General features: G+C 39.7%; 1 protein-coding gene across 5 annotated transcripts in view; it reads right to left on the reverse strand.

Moving 5' to 3' along the window:
- SORCS2 (sortilin related VPS10 domain containing receptor 2) overlaps positions 1 to 24,996 on the reverse strand; it is a 587,964-nt gene that overhangs the window by 238,552 nt on the left and 324,416 nt on the right. For all 5 annotated transcript variants that reach the window (XM_075022616.1, XM_075022608.1, XM_075022603.1 and 2 more), the window contains exon 3: positions 23,939 to 24,038. In XM_075022616.1, the coding sequence (XP_074878717.1) occupies positions 23,939 to 24,038 (100 nt within the window). The remainder of the gene's footprint in view (positions 1 to 23,938; positions 24,039 to 24,996) is intronic.

Consider the following 24,996-nt stretch of genomic DNA (forward strand, 5'->3'; position numbering starts at 1 on the left):
TCAGTTTTGCCTTGGGTTAGACAGATTTGTAGCGTGCTTTGATGTCTGAATGAACAACCTGAAGTGAAAAGTATAAACCAGTTTACTCTGATAGCCATATTCAAAACTAAATTAGGTGGAAGAGGTGAAAAAAATCCATCAATAAACAGCAAAGTATGTAATACATGGAAAAAGAAAAAAATCTGCAGAAGAGTGGACCGCTCTGGAAGGGGGTGAATACTCCATGTGCACACTACGTCCTTCTCTTTTACCAATGAACTTGGTACAAAGGCGCTTGCAAACCTTTCGCTTGAAGGGAAACCATAACTAATGGCATCTGCCACAGGAACTGATCAGCATTCACTGAATTGCAAACCACAGCTTCAGACACCCTTAACTCCCACACAATAGATCACCAGTGCCTCTCGGGTTCAACTGGTTTCCAGCATGCCACTAGACTTCAAAACAGGAAGGTTGTTAAGTGACAAGTCAGCCAAGTAACAAAAGAACCAATATCAATATACATAATGCAACAAAACCAAGTGAACTTGGGTCACCTTGCTTACAACAGCATGGCTTTTTATCCCTGGAGAATTTGGGATGCTCTCAGCCTAACAAGGCACTGATTCTTGTCTCACTCGGGGGGGCACAACAGGAGCAATCTTTTGTCCCATCAGAGGAAGGGGAGGAAGGAAATGCTACAATCTTGAAAAGTCTAGTTCAGATACTTACAAAAGGGAAAGGATATCAAGGAAATGAGAAATGTTTAAAATGGGGTCTGAGGCCAACTGGAGGTTTGAACCAATACGTTTTTGTACACTGAGCAGTGAGAAATTGGTGACTTCAAGACTCAGAGGATCTATTTCAAGGATTTATACTGCATGCTTCATAGCATTTTCCTTTCCCATGGTGTCTTTAACTCCACAATATATAACCAGATTGTATACATAAATGGCCCAATTCATACTGCTCATCTTATCCAAAGAAGAGTCTTAAGCAGTTCTGAATTTAAGTTAAACAACTGGACATGTAAAATAAAAACACATTAAGCAAATCATAACCTCTGACTGGAAGAACCATGAAACTGAATTTGGAACGCATGTGGCACTCAGTAACCCCACAAGCCCAGCAGACCTCAGGAGTCTCCACTCCAGCCTCCTGCTCAAGCAGACCAGCCTGGGGGCTGACTGATGGGATTAGCAGAGCAGCTAACTTGGGTTGAAAACATCTGTGAAAACCTTGGGGTGGGAGGGAGGAAGAGGCTCCCAGATGTGGGGAGGCCACAGCCGGGGCCGACCCCCTTGCCCGTGGCCTCATCACCATGGATGTGCCTGGCAATCTCTGTCCCTGCCCCACTGGCCGCAGGATCCCCCTCAGCTCCCAGCTCCCCATCCCAGAGGGAGCAGCCACCCTGCGCTGTGCCTTGACACTGAACACTGAAGCTGGAATAAATTGCATAGACTTCCTTAAGCCAAGGCTATCACTCTGTGGTGGAAATAAAAACTAAATAGCACTCTGCAGAATTTAAGTATCAATAGGGGGGTTAAAAAAATTACAGTATAACTACAGCAAATAATCAAGTGGCTTCCCGAAACCTGTGTGCAAAGGTGATAGCAAGGTCTATTGCTTAAGATCTAAGAAAAGTTTCAAAGTGAAAGAATTGCTTTTTAAAAAATAATTTTTAAAATATATTGTAAAAGATGTTACTAGTTCATAGGAAGTATTTTAAATAATGCAAAGAACTTAAAGCAACTTGAGTCTGGTTCATCAACTTTAGACAATACATGCTGTGGTGCAGAACCACATCTCTACTTACGGATTCACATTAGTAATTTACCCAAAGGTAATAAAATATGCCTTTATTTTGCAGGTTGGTTAGATTACCAGACCAGTAAAAAGCAGGTAGTTGTGTTCCAGGCTTTCCAGGGCAAGGTATCTAGTCTATTTATAAATGGCATTTATGAATTACATAACCAAAAAAAAAAAAAAAAGAGAAAAATGACAGTATATTTCTTTTTAAGAAACGTATTTCAATTATTGAACAAATATCATGTTCATAGAAAAGCAGTTGCACTTCTATAACTGGCAGCTTTAATGAGTCTATTTCCATAAAAACGCTTGATTTTCAGCTTCAAACCACTCCATTGCCCTCCCTCAACTTCCTTGTTAGTCATCTTATTAAAAAGAAGTATTATGAAAAATATTCACTGTTTTATTCATTTAAGTTTTATACCAGGACTATTCCCTGATATCAGCCTTACCTGTTTCCCATTAAATACTCTAGGGCATCTGTTGCTGATAAACAGACACATGCACCCCCACCCCCACCTCCATTTCAAAGAACATGGGTTGATCTATGGACTGCAAAATCGTCTAACATTGCTTACAAAATGTCCTACCTTCTATTGCAATGAAAGTAAACAGTCAGCTTCACAATAGAGACTATTATTTGCCACTTCCACAACAGGTGGAGGTTTCATTTCTCTACTCCCTGGCTTCCAATTCAGCCATTCACAGCTATGCAAAGCTAAATACACACTACCCTACCCTCTCACCAAAAACTGCTGGATCCCTACCGAGCTCCTACAGTGTCGGCAGAGCAGCCAGCCTCATCCACACCGTCCCAGGGACAAGCACCAACCGCCTCTTGCAGGAAGGCTGCTGCATCAGGCTTTATGTCAAAGCCGAACAGAAGAAACACCAGGACTCACTCCATTTAACGCCCCTTGGGTCTGCAACCTGCCCCTTCAGTCATTTGGGGGATATAACTTTCTCTTTGTGAGAAGAGCTCCTTCGAACCTGCTGCTCCCCCTTTTTAGGAGGGAGGGAGAAGGAGAAGATCCTTTTCTGGAGCTCGGTGCTGGCCTAAAACCATATTTAAACTCACTGACTGGGAAATGAAGCCCTGGGATGGATCCTCAGCACATATGTGTCACTTCATTAAAGAGCAGCTGCAGAACCTCTGCATAGTCCAAAGCCAGTCCTCTTCCCTATTTCAGTGGTGCTTCTCGTAACAGTAGCTTAAAGCCAGCCCTTACTATTGGCAGCATTTTAGACCCCTTCACATTAGATTTGCCTGAGTTTAAACAGCACTGAGCCATGCAGTGAAGAAACAGTCCAAAATTCAAGCTCTTCCAGAAGAGCCCCTAACAAACAGCTGACCAGGAATGTAACAACATTACAATACTCCTTAAATTCCTCAATAAAAAATAAGACAACGCTTTTTCTCAATCATTACTATGGTCATTACCTATACTACTGTATTTTAAGATTTAACATTGCCCTGATTCACAAGCAATACAGGAGGGACAGAGAAAAGCAAGAGCTCTGCCAGGTCTGCTCTGGTCTGGTTTGGGTTCTTTTCTGGAGCGTGCAGCTGCTTTCAGAGCGATGAACTGCCCATGGCTGCTGAAGATGTTGCTTCAGGAAAAACCACAGTGGTTTTAGTCCTTTTATCTCAGCAGAGGTGACCCTGAAAGCCGCATTGAAGAAACAAAACAAAAGCACATCTGATGTAATAAGCCTGGCTACTGAGAAGGAAAAGCCCCACAAGCTTGAAACAAAGCCTCCAGCAAAAGATTTTTGTGTGCCCTGTGGCACATGCAGCCATCAGCAATTTATGACTTTAAAAAAAGAGCCAAGGGAAGGCTTCAGATAAACTGCATTTTGCTATAAAACAGTGACTTCATTTGCCTGGAAAAAAGCTACTCTTTTCATTTATAAATTAAGATGTAGAGAGATTACTGTCCCGCTCCTTTGGTAAAGACTAATTTCTGTGCATTCCATTTTATTCCCCAGTTCCCAAATGCAGTAGTGCAAATGCTTAACCTTATGCACTGAAGTCAATAGCATCATCCACACGCTTAATGCCAAACATGAACAGTTTAAACTTCTGCCGAAGCAGAACACAGAAACCAACCTGAAATTCAGGTTGTCCTGAATTTCTTCAGTTTTTATGAAAGTCCAGCTGATGCTGAACACTGCAGGACGAGGGGACTGTTAAGACTGTCCTTAATACCCATCTTGGAGACAGAAAATGACACAGCAGCAGAACAGAGAAAGGAGCCCAGGATTTGTAGCTCCTCCTCATTTCAGACCGAGTCTTTAATTTCTCAGACCTATATACTAACGGAGAAGTTTGTTAAGCTGTTTCAGTCCTGATCCAGACATGTGAATGTGTACCTTACTCCAGACCTTTGCTGAAGCTGCTTGAATTAAGCTTGATGCAAGTGGCATGAAAAGCAGAGAGTAACAAAAATATATCACAGGTTCCTTAAGTCAAATTTTTACTGATTTTACAGGACACTTGAAAAGCTGAAAATCTAATTAAGAAAAAACACACATGGGTGCTATATAAGTAGTATATGTTTAATAACTGAACTCTCTTAAAAATTTGTATTAGCCTAATTTTACAATTTGAGTGTGTGAAAATACATACTGCAGTCTATGTGTACATGCTGTATAAAGCTATCTGACACACAAATACAACTTTCTGAGATAATGAACAGCAATCATTTCCAGAGGAGCCAATGTGAAGAGATGCTGCCCAGAACCTGTGGGAAATGAGGCTCAGAATCCACAGGATCATCTCCCTGGAGCACCAAGAGCCTCACACCCCTTCTTCCATGGTTTTCTAACTCAAGCCTACAGTAAGGATATGTCTTTTCTAAATAGTGAAGCCTGGTCTGAGAAGGCAATGGGCAAGAGGTGCTAAGCAGGACCCTTTCATTAGCAGTGGTAATAAGGTAGAACACTGTTACATAATGTAATGATGTATCACAGCAACAGTATACAAGCAGGCTTGAAATGTCCAAATATAAAGCAAGTTTACATTATAGATGAGCTTATTATTCCTAAGCAAGCAAAGATTTTGAAAACTAAGTTTATAGCAGTTTCAAAATATTGTTTTCCAATAGACAGGACAAAACTTTCAACCTTAGCACAAACAAAAAATTACTGCATTTTAGTACAAATATTTGTTTGTAACTAACCAAATACCAGCAGCTCTTCTCCCCTTCTTTTACTGAAAAATCAATTGTTTGCTGAGGAACAACATGTGCAAGGAAAACATTTGAATCCCTATTAAGAAAAGTGCAGAGCATTTCACTTTCATAGAAAAATGTGGAAAAATTTGGCTATTCCTTGTAAAGATTTATAAATCAGCTAGAGATTGTTGTCACAGCAGGCCTAAAACAATTTTACCACACTTAGAGACTCAGGAATGCTTTTGTTTGAGCACAGAACTTTTCTAAACACACTGCAGCTCTGCTAACAGCCACCAGGCCTCAAGTGGAAGCCCTTGGGGAGGTGTTACCCTGAAAGCCGTTTATTTTTTACTTCAATTTGCAAGCAAACACCAACACAGAGAGCCATTAGAGAACAACTGCTCTCTGGATGTGGAAAATCAATGGAGGAAAATTAAAAATCAACAAAGCACTCACATACAGCCTCCTAAATGAAATGGCCTGTGATCCAGTCAATCCTTGTTAAGAGGAGAGTAAAATAAATTCTTAATCAAGGATGAGCTCTAGTGACACTTCTTATCATATTTGCATATCATACATCTCTAGCTATATTCTGTGTCAGAAGGATATAATCTGATAATAAAGATACTCATAGTCCATAGAACAACTAAGAAACTATTTTCAACACTCAAGTTCTAGTGGCAGACAAAAGGTTTAGGCTCCAAGAAGGGTGATGACATGTGAATGAAGTGACACAAGTAAACATAGCAGAAGTTCTGGACAATATTGTGACAAATGCCCCTTCACTTACATCCTGAAGAGTAAATCCACCTAATTTACATCTTTTTTTCTCTTTTTTGTTACAGTATTCAGCTAGCTACCAATCTCTAGGTCAGCTTGCAAAGCAGCAGTGGGAGCAACACACTGCCTGTGATGCTCTTGAATGTTGCTTACAGCCATGGAAAAGCCAAAAAAGAAAAAAGTAGAAATATTTAAAAGACTTGTCTATGCTGCCTTACATACTAATCACTGTCACCCATGAACCAGTTGAGCCACTGCTCCTGAGAATGTGATCAAGTATTGTTAAAAGGATGTCAACAGAATGCAATGTCACATGTACGAACCACTCCATTACGTTGATAATTGCAATAATCATGCAACAGCATGAGGTATGCTAACAAAATAGGCAATCATTCATCAAGGCAATTATTAGCCATCTTAATGTAACAATTTCCCCATGATGTAATAGGTATGGCACAACTAAGTAGTTTTGTCCAACATGTATTGAAATAATCTGTACTGATTTAATTCATTTTCTGTATTATTTCTGAATGAGGAAAAAGTCAGTGTTTCCACTTTTGGTGATAATTCCTCAACATGGCAAGAAGACAGAAGATGAAAGGATTTCCTTAAAACCTTCCTAATTTCCACTATAAATATGACTTCTGTGAGGAAAAGGGAATTCTGAGGTGAAAAATCATCAGAAATGAGAGGCCTCACACCTAAGGCATCTCCTCCCATTTGCCTACACCCTGTTCAGCAAATAGTACTAGTACTGCTAAATTAACGCAAAGGGTAGGGTAGGAAACTAAGCACAACATTTTTGACTGAGATCAAGCAAAATGTAAACAGGATCAGGTCTCTAAGTTATCTACCTTTTTACCTGTTACTGCAATTGCTTCTAAGTGGATGTGCAAGCGTATTGCATGGCACCATGATAAGAACTGATTGGTTCATAATAGTACTAGATGGACATATTCAAGCAATGAAGCTGTTAATTACTCCCGAAGACAAGAACAGTCTGAGCCTTTGATATCAACATGGTCATGGATTTCTCTATTAATTAACGTGTCATAGTCCCAGCTGAGGCTCTTCCAGTCAATAATCCATAGTTTGGTGCTGTGGAACCAACCTCTGCTTCCAACCTCAGCCAGCCAAATCTGGGCAGAATATGGTTTTTCTTTCCCTGTGCTTCCAGACAAGAATCAGTGCTTCAGGCTCTGCTGTGAAACTCTTTACCACATACCTTTTACTCAGAGAGCATAATGAAATTACAGATTCAGCCAAAGCACAGAACCCCTCCACACACTTCAACTGTTACCTCTTTTGACCAGGCTGTTTTCATCAGCATCAAATGAAGTCCCTCATCTTTGCCTAGCACTGGTGATAAAATTGCTCAACCTTCTAGAAACATACGGACTTTGAAAACCATTTCACACACCTTTCATCTTTATCTTGTACAAGGACTGGCTATTTTCCACAGTGTCTGCAAGCTGCTGGGCATAAAATGTCTCTAATGATTACCATCTTTTCTTCTTTACTAGTGTGAGGGTGCTAAAAATGTGGGCATCATTGATACCTTCTACCACAAAATACAAATTCTAAGCTACTCAAATGGCTACATGTAATAGATTTCTTATAATCATAAAGACAGATGGCATGGCATATCTGAACACAAACACAACAAATTTAGGACTACGTACATCTGCAGAACTGACTCTTCAGGACATTTGTTTGGCAAAGTGTTCTTCAAAATGACAAAAAATAAAAATTGACAATTTGTTTTTTCCAGAATTTTCCAGAATAAAGACAGGTTCCACAGGTCTCCCCTCTGGTGACTAACTCAGTAAATCTTAAGTGACAAACTTAGTGATTTTTAATAGGTAAGAGAATAGAAGCTAAAATACATTTTATTTTACCTTTCTATTTTCACTTCTAAGGTTGAAGTTTCAGGATGGTTGGGTGAGAGAGAGAATAGCTCAGGGCATCTTTCTTTATTGTAAAGCTCAAGAAAACTTGTGAGAAATCACAGTAGATTTTCTCCGATTAAAAAAGACAAAGGTAAAATGGCAGTTGCCAAAATCTTGAATATGTTGCTTGCTCTTCCCTAGCAAGGCTCATTTGATTGCAACTTGGCTCATCAGATGTTCTTTTAACACCTCTTGAGATGCATGAAGTTGATGTCTGTGCTCCCCTGAAGACAAGAACATATTTTTCAAGACTCTAGGCTGCCAGCCACACTGCAGTGAAACATATGCTGTCCTGTTACTTCAGATAACAAATGTCTTCTCTTTTGTTCAGCAATTCAGCCACACAAATAACTTATTTTGTCCCCTGAGACTTTTGAAATGAGTGAGGTCTCTTCAAATAGGCATCAACTGCATTGTGTTTTCTGGGTAATATACTTCTAACGCAGGGCTAGATTATTCCAACCAAGGTATGGTAACTGAGCTCGCTTTTGTAAGTAGCAGCTGAGGCAATCAGTTGTGACTCCGCTATTCCCAATGGTAATCCTTACGGAAATACTATAAATATTGCATACCCACCATTACATGTGATGAACAAATATTGACAATATAATGCATTCTGAAACAGTCAGTAGGTAACTCTCTTGTTCACATGAGAGAAACCCCATTTACAAAGAGTTTTTTAGATCGAGTAAATGTATCCAAGACTACAAAGACATGTGGTGACATAGCTTTAGAAACCTGGAGTACTGACATTCATTGGTCACCAGCTCAACCCCATGAGGCACCACGGCTCCCCGTACTGTCATTCCTTTGGCATGGAGAGCATTTAGTCTGGATCATAGGTTCTTCACATAGGACTTGTCTCATATAAAGGGGATCATGAGGGGATTAAGAACACCACAGCAACCATCATCATACTTTTTGTCTTTGGTATTTGGAAGCCACTCATCACCATGGTGCACTTGATCCCCTCATCCAGATCGTTAATATCTTTATCAATGATCTGGACGAGGGGATCCGAGTGCACCCTCAGTAAGTTTGCAGATGACACCAAGTTGGGCGGGAGTGTTGATCTGCTTGAGGGCAGTAAGTCTCTACAGAAGGGTCTGGACAGGCTGGATCGATGGGCCAAGGCCAGTTGTATGAAGTTCAACAAGGCCAAGTGCCAGGTCCTGCACTTGGGTCACGGCAACCCCATGCAGCGCTACAGGCTTGGGGAAGAGTGGCTGGAAAGCTGCCCGGCAGAGAAAGACCTGGGGGTGCTGGTTGACAGCCGGCTGAATATGAGCCGGCAGTGTGCCCAGGTGGCCAAGAAGGCCAACGGCATCCTGGCCTCTGTCAGAAATTGTGTGGCCAGCAGGACAAGGGAAGTGATCGGCCCCTTGTACTTGGCACTGATAAGGCCGCAGCTCGAATACCGTGTTCAGTTTTGGGCCCCTCACGACAAGAAAGACATTGAGGTGCTGGAGCGTGTCCAGAGAAGGGCAAGGAAACTGGTGAAAGGTCTAGAGCACAAGTCCTATGAGGATCGGCTGAGGCAACTGGGGTTGTTTAGCCTGGAGAAAAGGAGGCTGAGGGGAGACCTTATCGCTCTCTACAACTACCTGAAAGGAGGCTGTAGTGAGGTGGGTGTTGGTCTCTTTTCCCAATTAACAAGTGATAGGACAGAGGAAATGGCCTCAAGTTGCACCAGGGGAGGTTTAGATTGGGTATAAGGAAAAATTCTTCACCAAAAGGGTTATCAAGCATTGGAACACGCTGCCCAGGGAAGTGGGGGAGTCATCATCCCTGGAGGTATTTAAAAGACATGGCACTTACTTAGGGACATGGTTTAGCAGTGGACTTGACAGTGTTAGGTTTATGGTTGGACTCAATGATCTTAAAGGTCTTTTCTGACCTAAATTATTCTATGATTCTGTGGTACCCCAAGTGTGAATGGGATTCATTCTTTAGAGCTTTAGAAAGAGAGGAAGTGAATTTACATAGAGATTTGAAGGAGATGATGCCAGCACATTTCTTTATCTGAAGGAAAGAAACAACACATTATGAAAGCAGAGCACCATTTTGAGGTGATTCTTGACCAAAATTGCATCTGATAGGCAATTTTGCATCAGATGTTCAACTCCCTCAGCTTCCAATGCTGCAGCTGCTAGCAGTGCCAGTGCAAGGCTGCCCAGCAATACAGGCTGAGCTGAATGCTGCTGCTCCTGGAGTGAGGGTGCCAGGAAAAGCCCCCTCCAGGCTGATCTGCAACTGGAAGGGTGGGACGAGAAAAAGAGAAGTGGAATGGAAATAAGCTGGAAAGGAAAGCAGGAGGGAGAGCCAGTTACACCAGGGAAACATTTTTTCAGGGCTTTCACACAAGCAAAGTGGGCAGTGACATGCCATTTCCAGCAGCCCACTGCTCTCGGGGACTGACTCCTTTGCCCAGAGCCGTGAGGAATAAAAGCAAACCAGGTCACAGTGATGCCAGACCTCCCCAGGTTATTATTGCAGTTCTCCCTATCTGGAAAATCAATACTCAAAACACATGAAAGCCCAGATTGCAGCACTGTACACTGTTAAACAACAGTCCTAGATGAAAGGTCATCAAGCTGGAGTACCCCGATTACCATATAATACACTACAACAGAGCTGGGCAAGCCTAAATTGGATGTTTCCTCCTGGTTTTTGTGGTTCCTTAAGAAATCAAAATAAGCTGGAAACTCAAATCCTTCAGGGGAAAAGCGCAACATCTCACTGTGCAGCCATCAACATATAGTTACTGGATAAAAAGTGGACTGAAAATTTATTGTGCATTCTTGTTATTCTTCACCCTTCTAAGATCTACTAAAAATGGCTACAGCCTTGAGAATAGACCTTTTTTTGAGATTTCTGGTAAAAGCCTGTAGCCCCTACCACAATAGATGTCATTGCCAGTTTATAACCACAGTGTTCTCTGAGGATAATTTTGTTAGCTGAAGCTTATAAATTGACTTGCAGAGAAGGCAAAAAGGGGGACTCTTGGGTTCTGCCATCGCATCACTTGGTGATTTTTAAACAAACTTATTTGTTAGCATGAACATTTAGAGATTTAGCCTTTCTCTGTTTTTTACCTGGGTGATATTTAGCTTACATTTGTGAACATGGCTTAAATGTAGTGGCAGGTGACACAGTAGTATTAAGGAACAGCGAAGTGTCCAACCTCAGCCACTGACAAGCTGCAGTAGTTCCTCCAGTCAAAGAGAGCAGAAACGAGAGAGGGTGAAAAGCCACCATAAACAAAACCCAGTGTGCTACCAAAATTTTCAAAAAAGACAAATAACTGGCAATTACCTAAATCATGGGCCAGTGAATACAGGAAAAAAGAAAAACACAGCAGTGTCACCTGCAGACTATAAGCATCAGCCTAATGAATTTGCCTCTTAACATCTTAGTTAAAAAAAAAAAGGGGAAGAGGATAATCCCCTTATCAACAAATCAAAGAATCCCACGGAGGGAAAAATATATAAGTAAAACAGAATACATTATAGCTTTGAGATAAAGTCAAGAGTTATAAATATCATGTAAGTCAAAAATTTACCAGCTATCAGAGAAAAAAATGTATAAGATGCTGGCACTTTACTGGCTATTAAAATGCCAGGGTACTTTCAGAAAGTGCTGAAGTGGCAAAGGCAATGTTTTCCAGCGCACATTTTAATTTTGACAAGTTTCCCAATTCAAATATTAATTTTAATTAGGAGTATTTATTATTTTTATAAGTAAACCTTGACATACTTTTAAAACACTACATTTAAGAGGGCCACAATTTAAACAAAATATTTCACTTATTCTTATCTGTTTTTCCTTATCTTGGCTCCATCAACTCTTTTCCAAGTTCTTTATTTTCATCTGTAAGTCAGGATATAATTTTTTCGGAAATTTTCAGACTACTGATAAACATTTCTGACCTTATTTTAACCCACCCATGTTTTAAATGGTAACTGGTTTGTAGTAGATAAGTGTTAATAAAAAGTGAATTCTAAGCAGAAACACAGGGCCAATGTTTTTCCAACAGTATCTAAAATTAAGGTCCTGGGTGTACATTCAGCTCCCTTCTTTGTTTCCAAGTATAACTTTTTTAAAGATGTAGTTCAAATTGCCTCTAACATTTTAGAAAAACTTTAATACTTCTTTCATTATCATCACAGATTAGTGTTCTATGAAGTTATTAAGATATTCAGCTCAGAAGTCTCATCTTTAGTCTTAGAAGAGTTATTGCTGAATATTTTATCAAATTCTGTGTATTCATCTATTTAATCTTTCAATACGGTAACACAAAAAGAGTGTAAAAATCTATTTGGTCCTTGCTAAGAGCTAATTATGTTCTTACTGTTGAAAATACTTCCCAAATTTCAGTCCTTCATTCTGGAAATATTAACCATTCTGATTTTTTTGTTTTGTGTTTTGTTGTTGTTGTTGTTGTTGTTTTGGTGGTGTTTGTTTGTTTTGGTTTTGGTTTTCAAAAATAAGCTTTTGTATATTTGACTACTGATAATATATATGGTATTGATAGACTTTCCACAAGCCCATACTCTCCCTTGAACTGGTAAAAATACATTTGATTTAATTCATCTATTATTTTATTGAGGGGCAAAAGGGTAGTTTTGTGCTTCAAGCTGAGAGGCTGGCTTAGATGTGTGGCATATTATTAAATTTCTCTCATTTCTTTCCCAGGCAAGCCATTTACATCTTTCTGTTTCCACATCTGTAAAAGGGAAATCCTGTAACATCTTCAGAATTCCCAAAGTTATTAACAGGATACACCAAATCATCTATGCACATATAAAATTTTTAGATCTTATGGCAGGCACAACTCACAAGTGGTTTTAATATGGCCTTACAATATACCAAGCAACATTAGAATGGACCATTACTACCTTCTGAATGTCATTTTATTCTGGAAAGGACAGTTTTGTAGACTTTGTCTGCTTAAGTCAAATGAAAAGTTATGGCTGGACCTTGCAATAATATAGAATGTGGGAGAGTTTCAGAGGAGCGTTTGGGCACCACAGCCCCAAAGCCCAGCAGAAGCCCTGTATCCCTGAGCTCTACGTAGCAAAGATGTAAGAAATGGAGGCCCAGATCTCCTGCCCCTGTGTTACAGCACCTTGCAGAGCAGAAAAGCATTTCTCAAACCTTTAGGTGCAGCAAGTAAGAGAACCATTGTCTTCGCTGGACCCCACAGAAAGAACAAAGTGCGGGACACTATTCTTCTCATGGACAGACTGGAACCTTTAGCCAAACCCCCACTAATTTGTGCCTGTCTCCACTGCATCACAAACAAACTGTAAAAGCACTTAAATACAGAAAATCCTATAAAGTCACGCAATGTGTAAAAAATTTAGTTCACAGGTATGGCTGAATGAAACAAACAGAACATATATCAGTGCATTTAATGTCTTAAATTGATATGAGGTGTTTGCTTATTCCCAGGGATCTCAGTCTGATTCCTGTAGTCATAGTTACACCGAAAGCACAGCTTTTTATGCAACTAGCAGTTGTCCAGTTTTGGCACCAAGCCTGACAAGATAAACACTCCACAATCCCTCAGTGCTACCTGAGGCACTTCCCTCACCAGACCTTTCCACCAGATCTCCGTGTTTACACTTAGTGTCTTTTAGAAAAGAACAAGAGCACTTTAAAGTCAAATCTGAAAGCCATTTCAATGTCCAGACTGATAATATTGTTTAGAGAACTGAGAATAAGATTGAAAACCTGTAAATTGTAGATCCAGCAACTGCAGCAGAAATGAAATGTGTTCCATTTGGGGCAAGTAGCTTAATTTCCTCATTTATCTGAGAGTAGAAGTACTATCATCATATTCAAATTATTACCTATGTCCTGAAGCAGCCATGCCTGATAAATGCTAAACAATCTTGAGAATCATAGGAACATATTTATATCAGCATGTTGCAGATCTTAAAATGCTGTTCAGTACTGCAGGGATGTGACACAAAAAATACTTTATAAATATGCATTCCTCTTGAAATAGGATCGTAAAAATACTTAGCATTTATTTAGGGATCGCAGGTGCTCTGCAGACTTCAGTATTATTGTCTGAAGTTTATAAATAAGGAAACTAAGCCAGACTAATTCTGTACTTTTTGCAAAACCTCGTAATTTGACCTCAGGGTAGACTGTCAAATCATGTCATGTCACAGTGTTTTTGCACAAGGCAGATGATATTACAAGGTGCAAGGCAATGGGAAGTCAGGCTTCAGGGAGGCTCAGGCTTGCTCAAGGTCATAGAAACTGAAGTCAGGTCTCCTGGCTAACAGCTCCCTGATCGAATCATCCTACTACCGCTGTTGAAGAGATTCATTTTATGAATTATACTTAGGGATGTGTCAGCAGTTTTATAATTATCCCAAGAAAATTGTGATTTTTTAATAGAAACATAGACCATCAGCTACAGTCTTCTAAATAATACTTTTCTTTAGTAATTGTAATTATGAAAGAAAAAGGTCTAATTAAGTCCAGAATCTACATGTGAGGTGTAGAAAGGAGTAATGGTCAGAAATGAAGAAAGAAAAGCAGGAAACCAAGAAAGTATTGGAATGAGATTAAGAGACAGAAGGGTAGAAAGAGGTGATGAAAGGTTGCAAAAAATTATGAAAAAAAGAGGGAAGAAAGAAATACCAGTTAGACACAAAACAAAACAAGCTTGCAGAAGATGTCTCCTCAAAACCAAATCAGGAATTATGAAGAATCACCATTCATTTGACAGCAATCTTATGCTATGAAGGGATGACAGCAACCTAGTGCGTTACTCCCACAGAAGGAAAAAATCTGTCTCTAGCACTAGCCTGAAAGAGGCCACCGTCAAGGCGGCTTCAGAGGTGACTTAGTTAAACACAGGAGATTTCAGCTTCCAGGAGTAAGAATCTTTTTCTGCCTGACAGAAACACATAGTGTGAAATGAAAAAAAAAAAAAAAAAAAAATTTAAAAAATCCTGGTTTATGTTTGCATTAATTTTTCTTGACTATATTCAAATATATGGGCACTGGCTGCATGAGAAGGCTATGATTAAAACATATGTATCACACAGGTCCTGCCTTTTCAGTAGAAGTTTGCTGCTGCTGGGTGCTGGGGCTACTGGGAATCAGGGCTCATTTCAGGATTAGAAACACGTAAGAGAACAGTTACATTCCTCCCTTCTAGTAAATGCCACAAAGTGGGTAGACTAAACAAAATCACTGGAATACTTAGTTTTCACAGTAGTTTAGGAGTCCTGTACAAGTATTTGTGCCATGACAGCAAGATTGCAGCAGCTGACTGGTTTAAGCAGCAGTTTTAGTTCTGGCAGTGTAGGGGGGCTGCAGCCACGGGGATTCTCAGTGGGGTAAGCACGCTGCCAGCCCTGCAAAATGGCCGTGGCAGCAATTTAAACCCTGCTCATTTCTACTGTGCTTCCATGCCAACCCCTGGGAAAAAAACGCTGCTGCATGTCTGATCCTAAGAGAGCCAGAGGAGTTTGTGTGGTCAGCATGAGTGGAGGGAAGTTGAACAGCTGCAGTGAAAAGAAGCAGAATTTGACACATCAGTAGATTGGAAAACGCTAGCAGAGCATGAAGCGTGGAAGCTGGGACTTGTGCTGCCGTTCCATCATTGGGGAAATGAGGAGGAAATGCACAGGTCTCCAGGAGATACAGAAGATCCATCAGCAAGCATGATGAATATGTTTCAAACACACTACACCATTATTTTTGGGCTGTCTGGGAAATAGGCTTACTGTACATTGTCCTTGCAGACCTCCTGAACAGTAATACTCATCTTTCTTCAAATACTGTTTAGAAGTTTTCATATAACCTCCTTAACATTGTCCTATTGGTTAGTTGTTGCTGTGGTTAGACTTTGAGTTAAGATGAAAGAGATGCCAATTTCCTCCCTTCTGTAACTCAGGAACCTTGAGACATGCCTGTAGGCACGTTGTGACGTTCAGTAAATAATTAGATGAATCTCAACACACCGGATAATTGCAATAGCTATAAATAATCTAAATTAATCACAGAAAAACCTCATCTTGTGTATGCCAGTTTAGCAGAAACTCGACTCTGTTCTATAGACTGACCTGTACCCATTTCTTCCTAGCATACTGGGCAACCAATTAAATACTTACTAAGTACCATAAGATGCTTGCTACTAATCCTTTACCATTTCCTCTTTACGATTAGCTTCTCTCTCTCCTCTTTCCTTTTGCAACGATTCAGCACTGCTAATATAACCACCTCTTCCTTTCTGGTTTTATCTGTCACAGCTTTCACGCAACCCTGAATTGGTAACTCTCTATGCACTCTTCATATGGACACTTTCTCCTTTGGACACTATCCCATACATCATAATTTGCCTCCTTGTTATATTTAATTCTGTGAGTTCCATATTGTATCAGAAAATCTTCCAGCATGATATTCTTATGGGAATGTACATCCTTAAAAAAAGATGTGCATGATCCTCATAGCTACTAATTAGAAAACATTTGTGGCTCTAGCTAGGACACAAGAAAGTCTCTGCCATGCTGGAGAAAAGCGTAGGTCTCACTCAGGTCTAGAGACCAACCACAGACAATTTTTGTTGATTAGTTGATTTTGGTTTACCCCCTAGTTCTTATCTCAAGCAGAGGAGGAATTGAGAAGTACTTTCAGGTCAATGAGCCCATGGGCAAGCTGGACAAGGCAAACACACAACTTGCCTGGTGTCCTGCACAGCAAATCTACCACCACCGCTCTAGATTCTTCTCTGGCGTATGGCTCAGATATAGATTTGGGCCTCAGTATAACAATCTGCATTTTAAAATGAAGAGCTTTGAAATGACAGCCTGGTCTAAATTTTCCAAAATTGCCCCTATTTTCAGACATACCAAATCAAAATCCCAAATCTTAAAACCCCTCTGGTGTGGAACATTACACTTTCCCGTTTACAGCTCCTCTCTGACCAGCCACCCACTCGGCAGCACACATCGCCTCAGGTGCTGAGGGTAGCTTCAGACCTGCTTTCTACTATATGTTCTTGATTGACTATTCCTATTTCTCCAAGCAATGACCCCTGCTCATCATGATAGGAAATAAAACCTTGCTGAAAATATGATGCTTGGATTCCTTCTCTTCCCAGAATTACTGGGAGGGAAATGGATGTCTCTCAAGTGCAGAATCATATGCACAATGGTCTCTTAACACTTGCTCACAGGTCTTTTCCATTATCACATAAATCTTTTTTATGTTGTACTCCCACCAACTAGTCTTTTTATTTTTGGCTTCACTACAGTAAACTTAATTTAACATTACGGCTTTTTGGTAGTTGTTGGTCTGCTTTTATGATTAATGAGTTTTAGACAGGAAATTCATAAAAACAGAACAAAAGAATCTATAATAAGCATGCAGTAAAGACAGGACTATTTTTCCTTAGAATAATTGTATGCCTGAGCACAAAAGAATAGGAAAGTTGCACATTAGGCTACAAAATCACAGCAGAAGGTCAATCTCAAAAACTTCAATTGAGATTTCTACATTAAGCACCAAATAAATTATAGGATAGAATAATAACACAGACTGTCTGTTCAAGTGTGCACTCATTTAGCCCACACACCCTCCTTCTACCTTGATGAGTAATTATCCTACATACTATGGCAAACCTACACACTAGTCATGGCAGTCTACTGTTCACGTGTATTGTTAGCCAAGCTTCTTGATTTTTTTTTTTTTTTTGTGAATTTTTTTTTTCCTTTTCTTAAATGAGGTGCAGCCTTTGACCACAGTCTACTCCAGGTGCTGGACTATAAAACATTTGTAGGTCAAAGGGAGCAGAACTGAAACAAAAAGGTTTAGAGGCAGCATCAGAACGCACGGTTCAATATTTTGGTAGACATGCATGCAAAAAGGTATTCAAAGACAACAATGCATCTAATCAACAAGAGCTGCGGATTCCTTTCTAGCTCCGTATGTAAAAGTCCAGGATGGAGAAATGCACAAAAAGTGCAAAATTTTTATGGAAATCAAACCAAACATATATAAAAAAATGCATTCATAGTCTACTGCTTAAGAGAGAGGGTATACTTAAACAAAACAGTAACACTGCTACTACCTTTGACTTATTGGAGGTGTTACAAGGAGTTAGAATATGAAAATCACATAAGAGTTACACATTTTTGATGCAGCCCTGTTTACATACGAAGTGTGAAAAAAGCCATTTTCTCAAACATAGCAGGAATCAGTTAGACAGGGAAAGCTGTATTTAGCCAGTAAATAGCTCAAATACTTTTCTAATAGCCAGATTCCTAGTGTTTGTTCCATATATATTTTTAATTTCCAACTGTTCCATTCTCTGTTTCTCAAAGCTTCATCATACTTTCTCCACATATGCATACTCACACCCCATCAAATAGCATCCATTAAATCTTCCCCCTGTATGGCTTGGTTTTGGTGGTGCTACATGAACCTCTGCCATGGATGGTGACTCCTAGCTAAGAGCTCAGTGAAAGCTCTGACTGTTTTAACCTATTGAGTTCCACTTGTATTTAATAGCTTCCTGGCTGTCAACTAGGCAACTGCTCATCAGGGATTTCTATATAGGACTGCCTCTCACAGCAATCCACTTACAAAGCAAACTGGGTGGAAAAAAAATTCAATTACTGGGCATACTTCTGGAAGCAGTTGGAAAATCTGAAGATGAACTGAACAGTCCTGGACAGAAGTCTTAAGCAAAATGATGCAGTCAGGTTACATCAGTACTCTGGTGGTGCATCACTAGAATAAAACTGAATGGTAACACTGTTTATAAGGAAAGAATGCATCACGGTAGAGAGATGATGCATCACAACATACAGACTCATATTGTGCAATTTCACAGTGAAACTTTCCTGAAGTAACTACTCAGGTTATTGAAAGGAATATTCCATAGTTGACAACTTCTACTAATAAAAGTGTAAGATAATTCTGCTCTCTATGTTTGCGGATGTTCTGGTATGGTCTCTAAGGAAATTGATTCTTGAGTAGAATTATTCCTTAAAAGTAAATGGAGTCATACTGCATTTTGACAACTTGCACTACCAATTGTTTTGCTCTGAAAGACAAATGTCAAAATGCTGTAGGGCTGCATTTACCTGTAAGTGCTTACTAACATTGCTCAAGCCAGTTGCATCTTGGGAAATGCTTTTATAGCTGTGGCAAATACCTTTTTCCGATCATGTGTAATTTATACTATTTTAAAGTATCAGGAGTTAAAATATGGTACAGGATAGCCTATATCCTTATTACTATCTTAAGTGTTCTGCATGGTTTGTCAAGCAAGAATACACATTTGTCATCTAACCTTTTAGAATGGAAAACCAGCTATTGGTTATTGTGACAGCTGGGAAATGTAAGTGTTCAACCCATTTAACTAATAAGTCAGTGTATGCACAATCAACATTTATTTTCTCTTAATATGAAAAGCCTCAATATACGCTGCTTAGCTGCCTCTTTTCCAGAAGCACATAAACAGAAGGATGGATGCATCAGTTGCATTAGCACCAATGAAAATTAAAATATGTGCTGAATGTGGGAAAAAATTAGTATGTTCATTCAACTCCTCCCCAGCAACATTACACACACAGAATTAAAGCAAATACATAACTTCTACATCCAACCGCATATACGCCCTATAAAAACGTTAAATATTTGGTCAATAATTTAGCTTAGTGAAGCTGAGTTCTGCTAACTTCTGTCTTCTGTAGAAAGAATTTACTTTGTTCAGCTGACTCCAGATTGACACTATGGAAAGCATAATCCCATACTCCATGAATCATGTGCATCACTTCCAAATCACAATTATAATGCTGTTTTGGAAAACAGAGTATACAAATCAAATTATTTCCCCTACATGGTACGTTATGGGATGCCTTCACTATTTGATGCTATTGGCATAGAGTAATTACTGAAAAGGAGATAACTACATAAGTTCTGTTGTTTAAAGTGCAGGAACATCCCTTATCAATGCACAGCACTTCATGGCCTGCATAGAGTATTTTTTAATGTCACAGATCAATGAAAAAGTGCTTCAAATGGAGAAGTTAGCACCAGAGAGTTTACATAGGAGAACTCACCTTCATTATACTCTGCATCTTTCCAAAACCATATCAGAGTGAGTCTCAGTGTCTTTAGTTGCAGGTTTATAATACACTAAAAGCCAGCCAGAATGCAAAGCTAATATTAATGCATCCTTAGGACATGTGAACTCTTAATGACAGTGTTACCTCCCCTATTACTCTATTGATTCACAGCATTTAGGGTGAGTCTTTTGTGGGTAGGTGCAAATGTCTTCCACTTGTGCTGCTGGCTGACTGCAATTCAGCTGTGAAACACAAACAATACAGCCACGGTTCACGCCTCCATCCCATGATTTCATCAGAAAGGCCCATTCAGAGGGATACACAAAGCCCTCTAAAGCTCTACCCTCAGAGGCTTGTCATAATTTCTTGTCAAAACTGGGTTTCATAGCTTGAGTCCTGTGGTAACCCCAGCAACACAATTTCTGCATCAGAGTTCTGCTGCGTTCAGCCAGAAAAAGATACAGACTGAGTGAATTTACCCCAACCGTCAAAAGATTGTGTAGACATGACATTGGCACAACAACTCCTTCCTGATTCTTCTCTTAGACCTATGAACATTACTCGTCGCAACTTGTTTATCAGAGGGTAAGAGAGAAAAGGAATGTTCCACTTCTTTGCACAGATTTAGTGGGTTTTACAAATTATTTCTGTCTTTCCACCAGCTAATTCAAAGCCCCCAGCATTCCTATATTTTACCTTGTGATCTTACTCTTTTTTTTTATATAATCCCTTTTCCTTGTAGCACTATGTGAAAAGGATGCTGTTCTACCTTCTGCATCTGCTAATGCACTTCATGAGCAATATTATAATTCTTTTGAATTTTAAATTCTTAAACAACGGGGTAGGGAAGATAAGAAGTATAAACTTTTGTGAGTGAAACTCTAAGTCACTCCAGGAGCTGGTATACCGGCAGACATAAACTGAAGAAATAATGTCAGTCCAAGAAGTAGACTGGAGCCTTCTAGAAAATATTTCATCTAATCGCATTCCAAAACAAAACAAAAAAAATTCCATCTTGTGCTGGTTTTGGTGGGCATAGAGTTAATGTTCTTCATAGTAGCTAGTATGAGGCTATGTTTTGGATTTGTGCTGGAAACAGTGTTGATAATGCAGGGATGTTTTCGTTACTGCTGAGCAGTGCTTGCATAGAGCCAAGACCTTTTCTGCTCCTCACACCTTCCCACCGAGTAGGCTGGGGGTGCACAATAAATCGGGAGGGGTCACAGCTGGGACAGCTGACCCCAACTGACCAAAGGGATATTCCAGACCATAGGACATCATGCTCAGTGATAAAACTAGGGGGGGAGTTGGCCTTGGGGGGGGTGGCCGCTGCTCAGGGACTGGCTGGGCATCAGTCGGTTGGTGGTGAGCAATTGTTTTCATTTGCATCACTTGTCTTTCCTGGGTTTTATATCTCTCTGTTATTTTCCTTTTCATTACGATTTTCATTAATATTATTATTATTATTATATTTCAATTATTAAACTGTTCTTATCTCAACTGATGAGTTTTCTCACTTCTACCCTTCCAATTCTCTTCCCCCCATCCCACTGCAGTGGGAATGAGTGAGCAGCTGTGTGCTGCTTAGTTGATGGCTGGGGTTAAACCATGGCATCTCTTTGTATGTCTTTGCAGTGAGACTCTGTTCAGACCCACAATAGTCACAAAGCCATTTATAGCAACCTCCACAAGATCATTCAATCTTATTCTCATAAGTACAAAGAACTATGATTTTAACAGAATGAACTGCCTGGAGGTACCCACATTCCTCCTTTGACTGTAGAGGGAGGGGGCTTGACTAGACACCTGAATTCCACAGAGCTAAAATCAGGTGAGGTTAATGCTCTGATGACATTGAGGTGGAAATTATGAGCATTAAATTTGCAGTATCAGTTCTTTCACAGATGAGGTCTACAATGGGTAAATGGAATGAAAGCACAGAATAATGCTTAATATGCAAAGTATTCAAAAAATCCCCATCAGTGTCTTTTATCTTTGCCTTCATGCATATTCCCAGTCCCTAATGCTAAGTCATAGCATGGGACTACTTATGCTTTAAATTTAAAGCGCATGCTCAGTTCCAGTATGCACGGTCAGCACTCCAGTTCCCATTTTCAGCACATTTCAAAAGATGTGAACTTGCTGAAGAAAACCCGCACCATAATGATCTGAAGTCTGGTAACACCAAGAAGAAACCCCGAGAATTCTGCTCAGCTCAGAAAAGGGAGCCAGAGCTCTAAATGTTCTATTCCACCCCAGTGCAATTCTGCTGAAATGGGTGGATAGGGAGACATGTTCTTCCAACTTTCTAAATAACTTTTGTGAAATCAGCCAGTAGTCTTAGTGTCCTAATCAAATGTCCAGCACCAGAAAAGTTCCCATGATGACTGTCGAAGTTGACATGGAGAATTCCCCCTTACCTGGCACATGTGGCTGCAACACCTCCAAGACCACTCTGAAGCTGTTGGTTACAGCATTTAACCCCAATGCTTTCACATTTTTGTACCATGTACCCATATATGTATGTACATTCGCATGTAAAAATATCTCCCTCTGGCATCATTTACAGGCCCTAGAAATCCTTTCTGCTCTGCTGTTTTTGTTGTTTGTATACTATTGAACAACATCCCTGTAGAAGCAAATCTCAGCATAAAAATAGCGTATTTAATGACTCAAAGGGACTTTCTGTAACAGAAGGACTCCAATATGATATTAGTTTAGTAAGCAGGGTTTGTATCTCTAAGAACTCCAACTTGCCTTGAGCAGAACACAATTTTTCTAAGATAGGGTTAAATGAGATTTTTGGTGAACATTGGTGTGTCCTTCGAGCTTGAAATTCAGCAGTGATCTTACAACTGTTTATTTTGCCAGACAACTGGCACAACCACATTGTCACTGACTCCCCCTGTGCTTGTGCAGGCTTTTACATTGTAGCTGGGTAAGCTGGGAAAAATCCTCCACAGGGCTCTCATCCATCTCATGCATTTAGCCTTTATTCCAGAAACTGAGATGGGTAAAGATTTTTGGTTTTATTCTTTAGGACTTGAAATCATCAGTAGATCTTATCTCTGAGACACACAATCTACAGAAACTTTGTGCTTGGTGGTAGTTCCACTTCAAGAAACAAAAAAATCATTTCTGACGTTGCAGCAGATTAAAAATATATTACCGAGCTCAGGTGTAGCATAGCTTTGGCAAAAAAACTCCAGTGACCGTTGCAAGAGAAATAAAATATGTACTTAATCATCCAGGCAGTCTCGCCGAGTTCCACTGATTTTTGATTAAGCAGAACAGACAGATAAACACAACTAACAGTGTCCTTCCAATCAGTGGTCTCTGCATGAAATCAATGCTTCTGTATTACACTGGAGTTAAAAGGCCCTTATCAAGAGAAAATTCTTATTTCATGAAAGACCTACTGTGCTTGTGTTATTCACAATGCATTTCACAATTCTTGCCGTTTAAATCACGGGCATTTTGCAGACATAGAAGGGTTGTTATTGTTGGGTTTTTTTTCCCTCATAATCGCTCTTCCTGTTGCTTCTAATATAACATCCATTGTAAATACACTCAATGGGTCGATTTTGCTCGCACTTATAAAGTCCACTTAATCTTCCTAGGCTCCATGAAAAGCTTTTTGGTTCAGTAATGATGCAGGAACATTTTTTAAGAAAGAGTCTCAAGGAGAGGGTGTTTTTATTTTTTAATTAAGGTTTTACACAGGATAAACATCATTCTCAATGACAGCCTGCCCAATCCCTGTGCTTTATATTAAGGAACGTGCAAAGGACTTTGAAATTGTGCATAAAGGTTGAAGAGGTTGAATGTTAGTCCCAGAATTTGTGTGGATGTGTGAAAACCTATAAGAAGTCCTTTTCTTTTCCATGGAAAACTCCACAGAAGCTCAACTGCCAGAAGTCAATGGCCTCAGAAGTTTTCAGAGTCCATCAAGGCATTTTTTCCTTTCTAAATTATACAGGAAGAAATAAATATCCCAATTCCATATGTCACAAAATGCACCTGAGGTAACCTGCAACTTTGTGAAAACCACTTCCCTATATTTTGAAAACCTGTAAAACACACTTCACATAGTTGCAGAATCTTAGCTGCACTATAAAAAGTCATTTTTTTTGCCACATACCTTTTTTTTGTTGGTAGGACAAATGTAGAAATTGTCAATAACAGTGGCAATTCCAGGCTGTAGATTCAACTTTGTGTATAACGTCCCAAAATCTGAGGACCTGAAAGAAATCAAACATCTGTAAGTGCTCTCTTCTAAAGGCTTCAGCATTGAAACTCTGAAAAAACACCCACTTTGTAGCACTAACTATCCATTTTCAATGCTTCTCTGCCATCCTTTTGTTCTTTTTGGTGCTCATTAGCTACTAAAGGAAACCTGCCACTATTAAAAATATTTTTCTAGGTTTGAAAAAACATGGCTAGTTCTGTCTGTTCTGTGTGATGCTAGTTTTCTTTCTGACACTGCACCGTGCAGTGACAGAAGCCCAACAATTATACCTTTCCATCACCACCCACAAGGTGGGAAAAAAAAGAGGTAAGTAGCGCAAAGGCTCATCAGCAAGTACTAACAACACCTCCTCAGCTATGCAGAAAAAGAAGAGCTGACTTCAGAGCCTGGTGTTGCATAAGAGAACAATTTGGCCTGAAATCTGGAAGACTCGCAATGGACAACTACCAGAATTTGTACTTGATAAAAGTATCCATCCACTCCTCCAGCTCTTTTTTCAAGGATCACTAAATTTTGAATGAATAAAACCAAAGTCAGTACTTGGTCAGCAGTACGTCATACACACAAATCTATGAATATTTCAAATGTGTGCACTCTCCGGAAATTGTTTCGTATTCCTGAAAAATCTACAATGAAAAATGGTATCTGTGCTACACGCCTCTATTGGCAATGTCTAGTATAAAAAGTATGCACAAGTAAAATGTTAGTAGAGGAAAACATTAGTTAGTGAAACTCAAAGCAAGTCACATCCAAAATTAAATCACTTTGGATGAAGTCTCACTTGTTCTATATAGGATCAAATTGCACCATATGGTCTCTCCATATTTACAGTTTTGCCTTTCACATTTGGAAGGGGACTCAGACACATCTAAGGCACCTATCCCTTCTTCACCAAGAAGCCCTCCCTAGGACAGATGGTTGGTGGGAGGACTTCCACTCTATACTCCTTT

Source organism: Buteo buteo, chromosome 1 (assembly GCF_964188355.1).
Source record: "Buteo buteo chromosome 1, bButBut1.hap1.1, whole genome shotgun sequence".
NCBI lineage: Eukaryota > Metazoa > Chordata > Aves > Accipitriformes > Accipitridae > Buteo > Buteo buteo.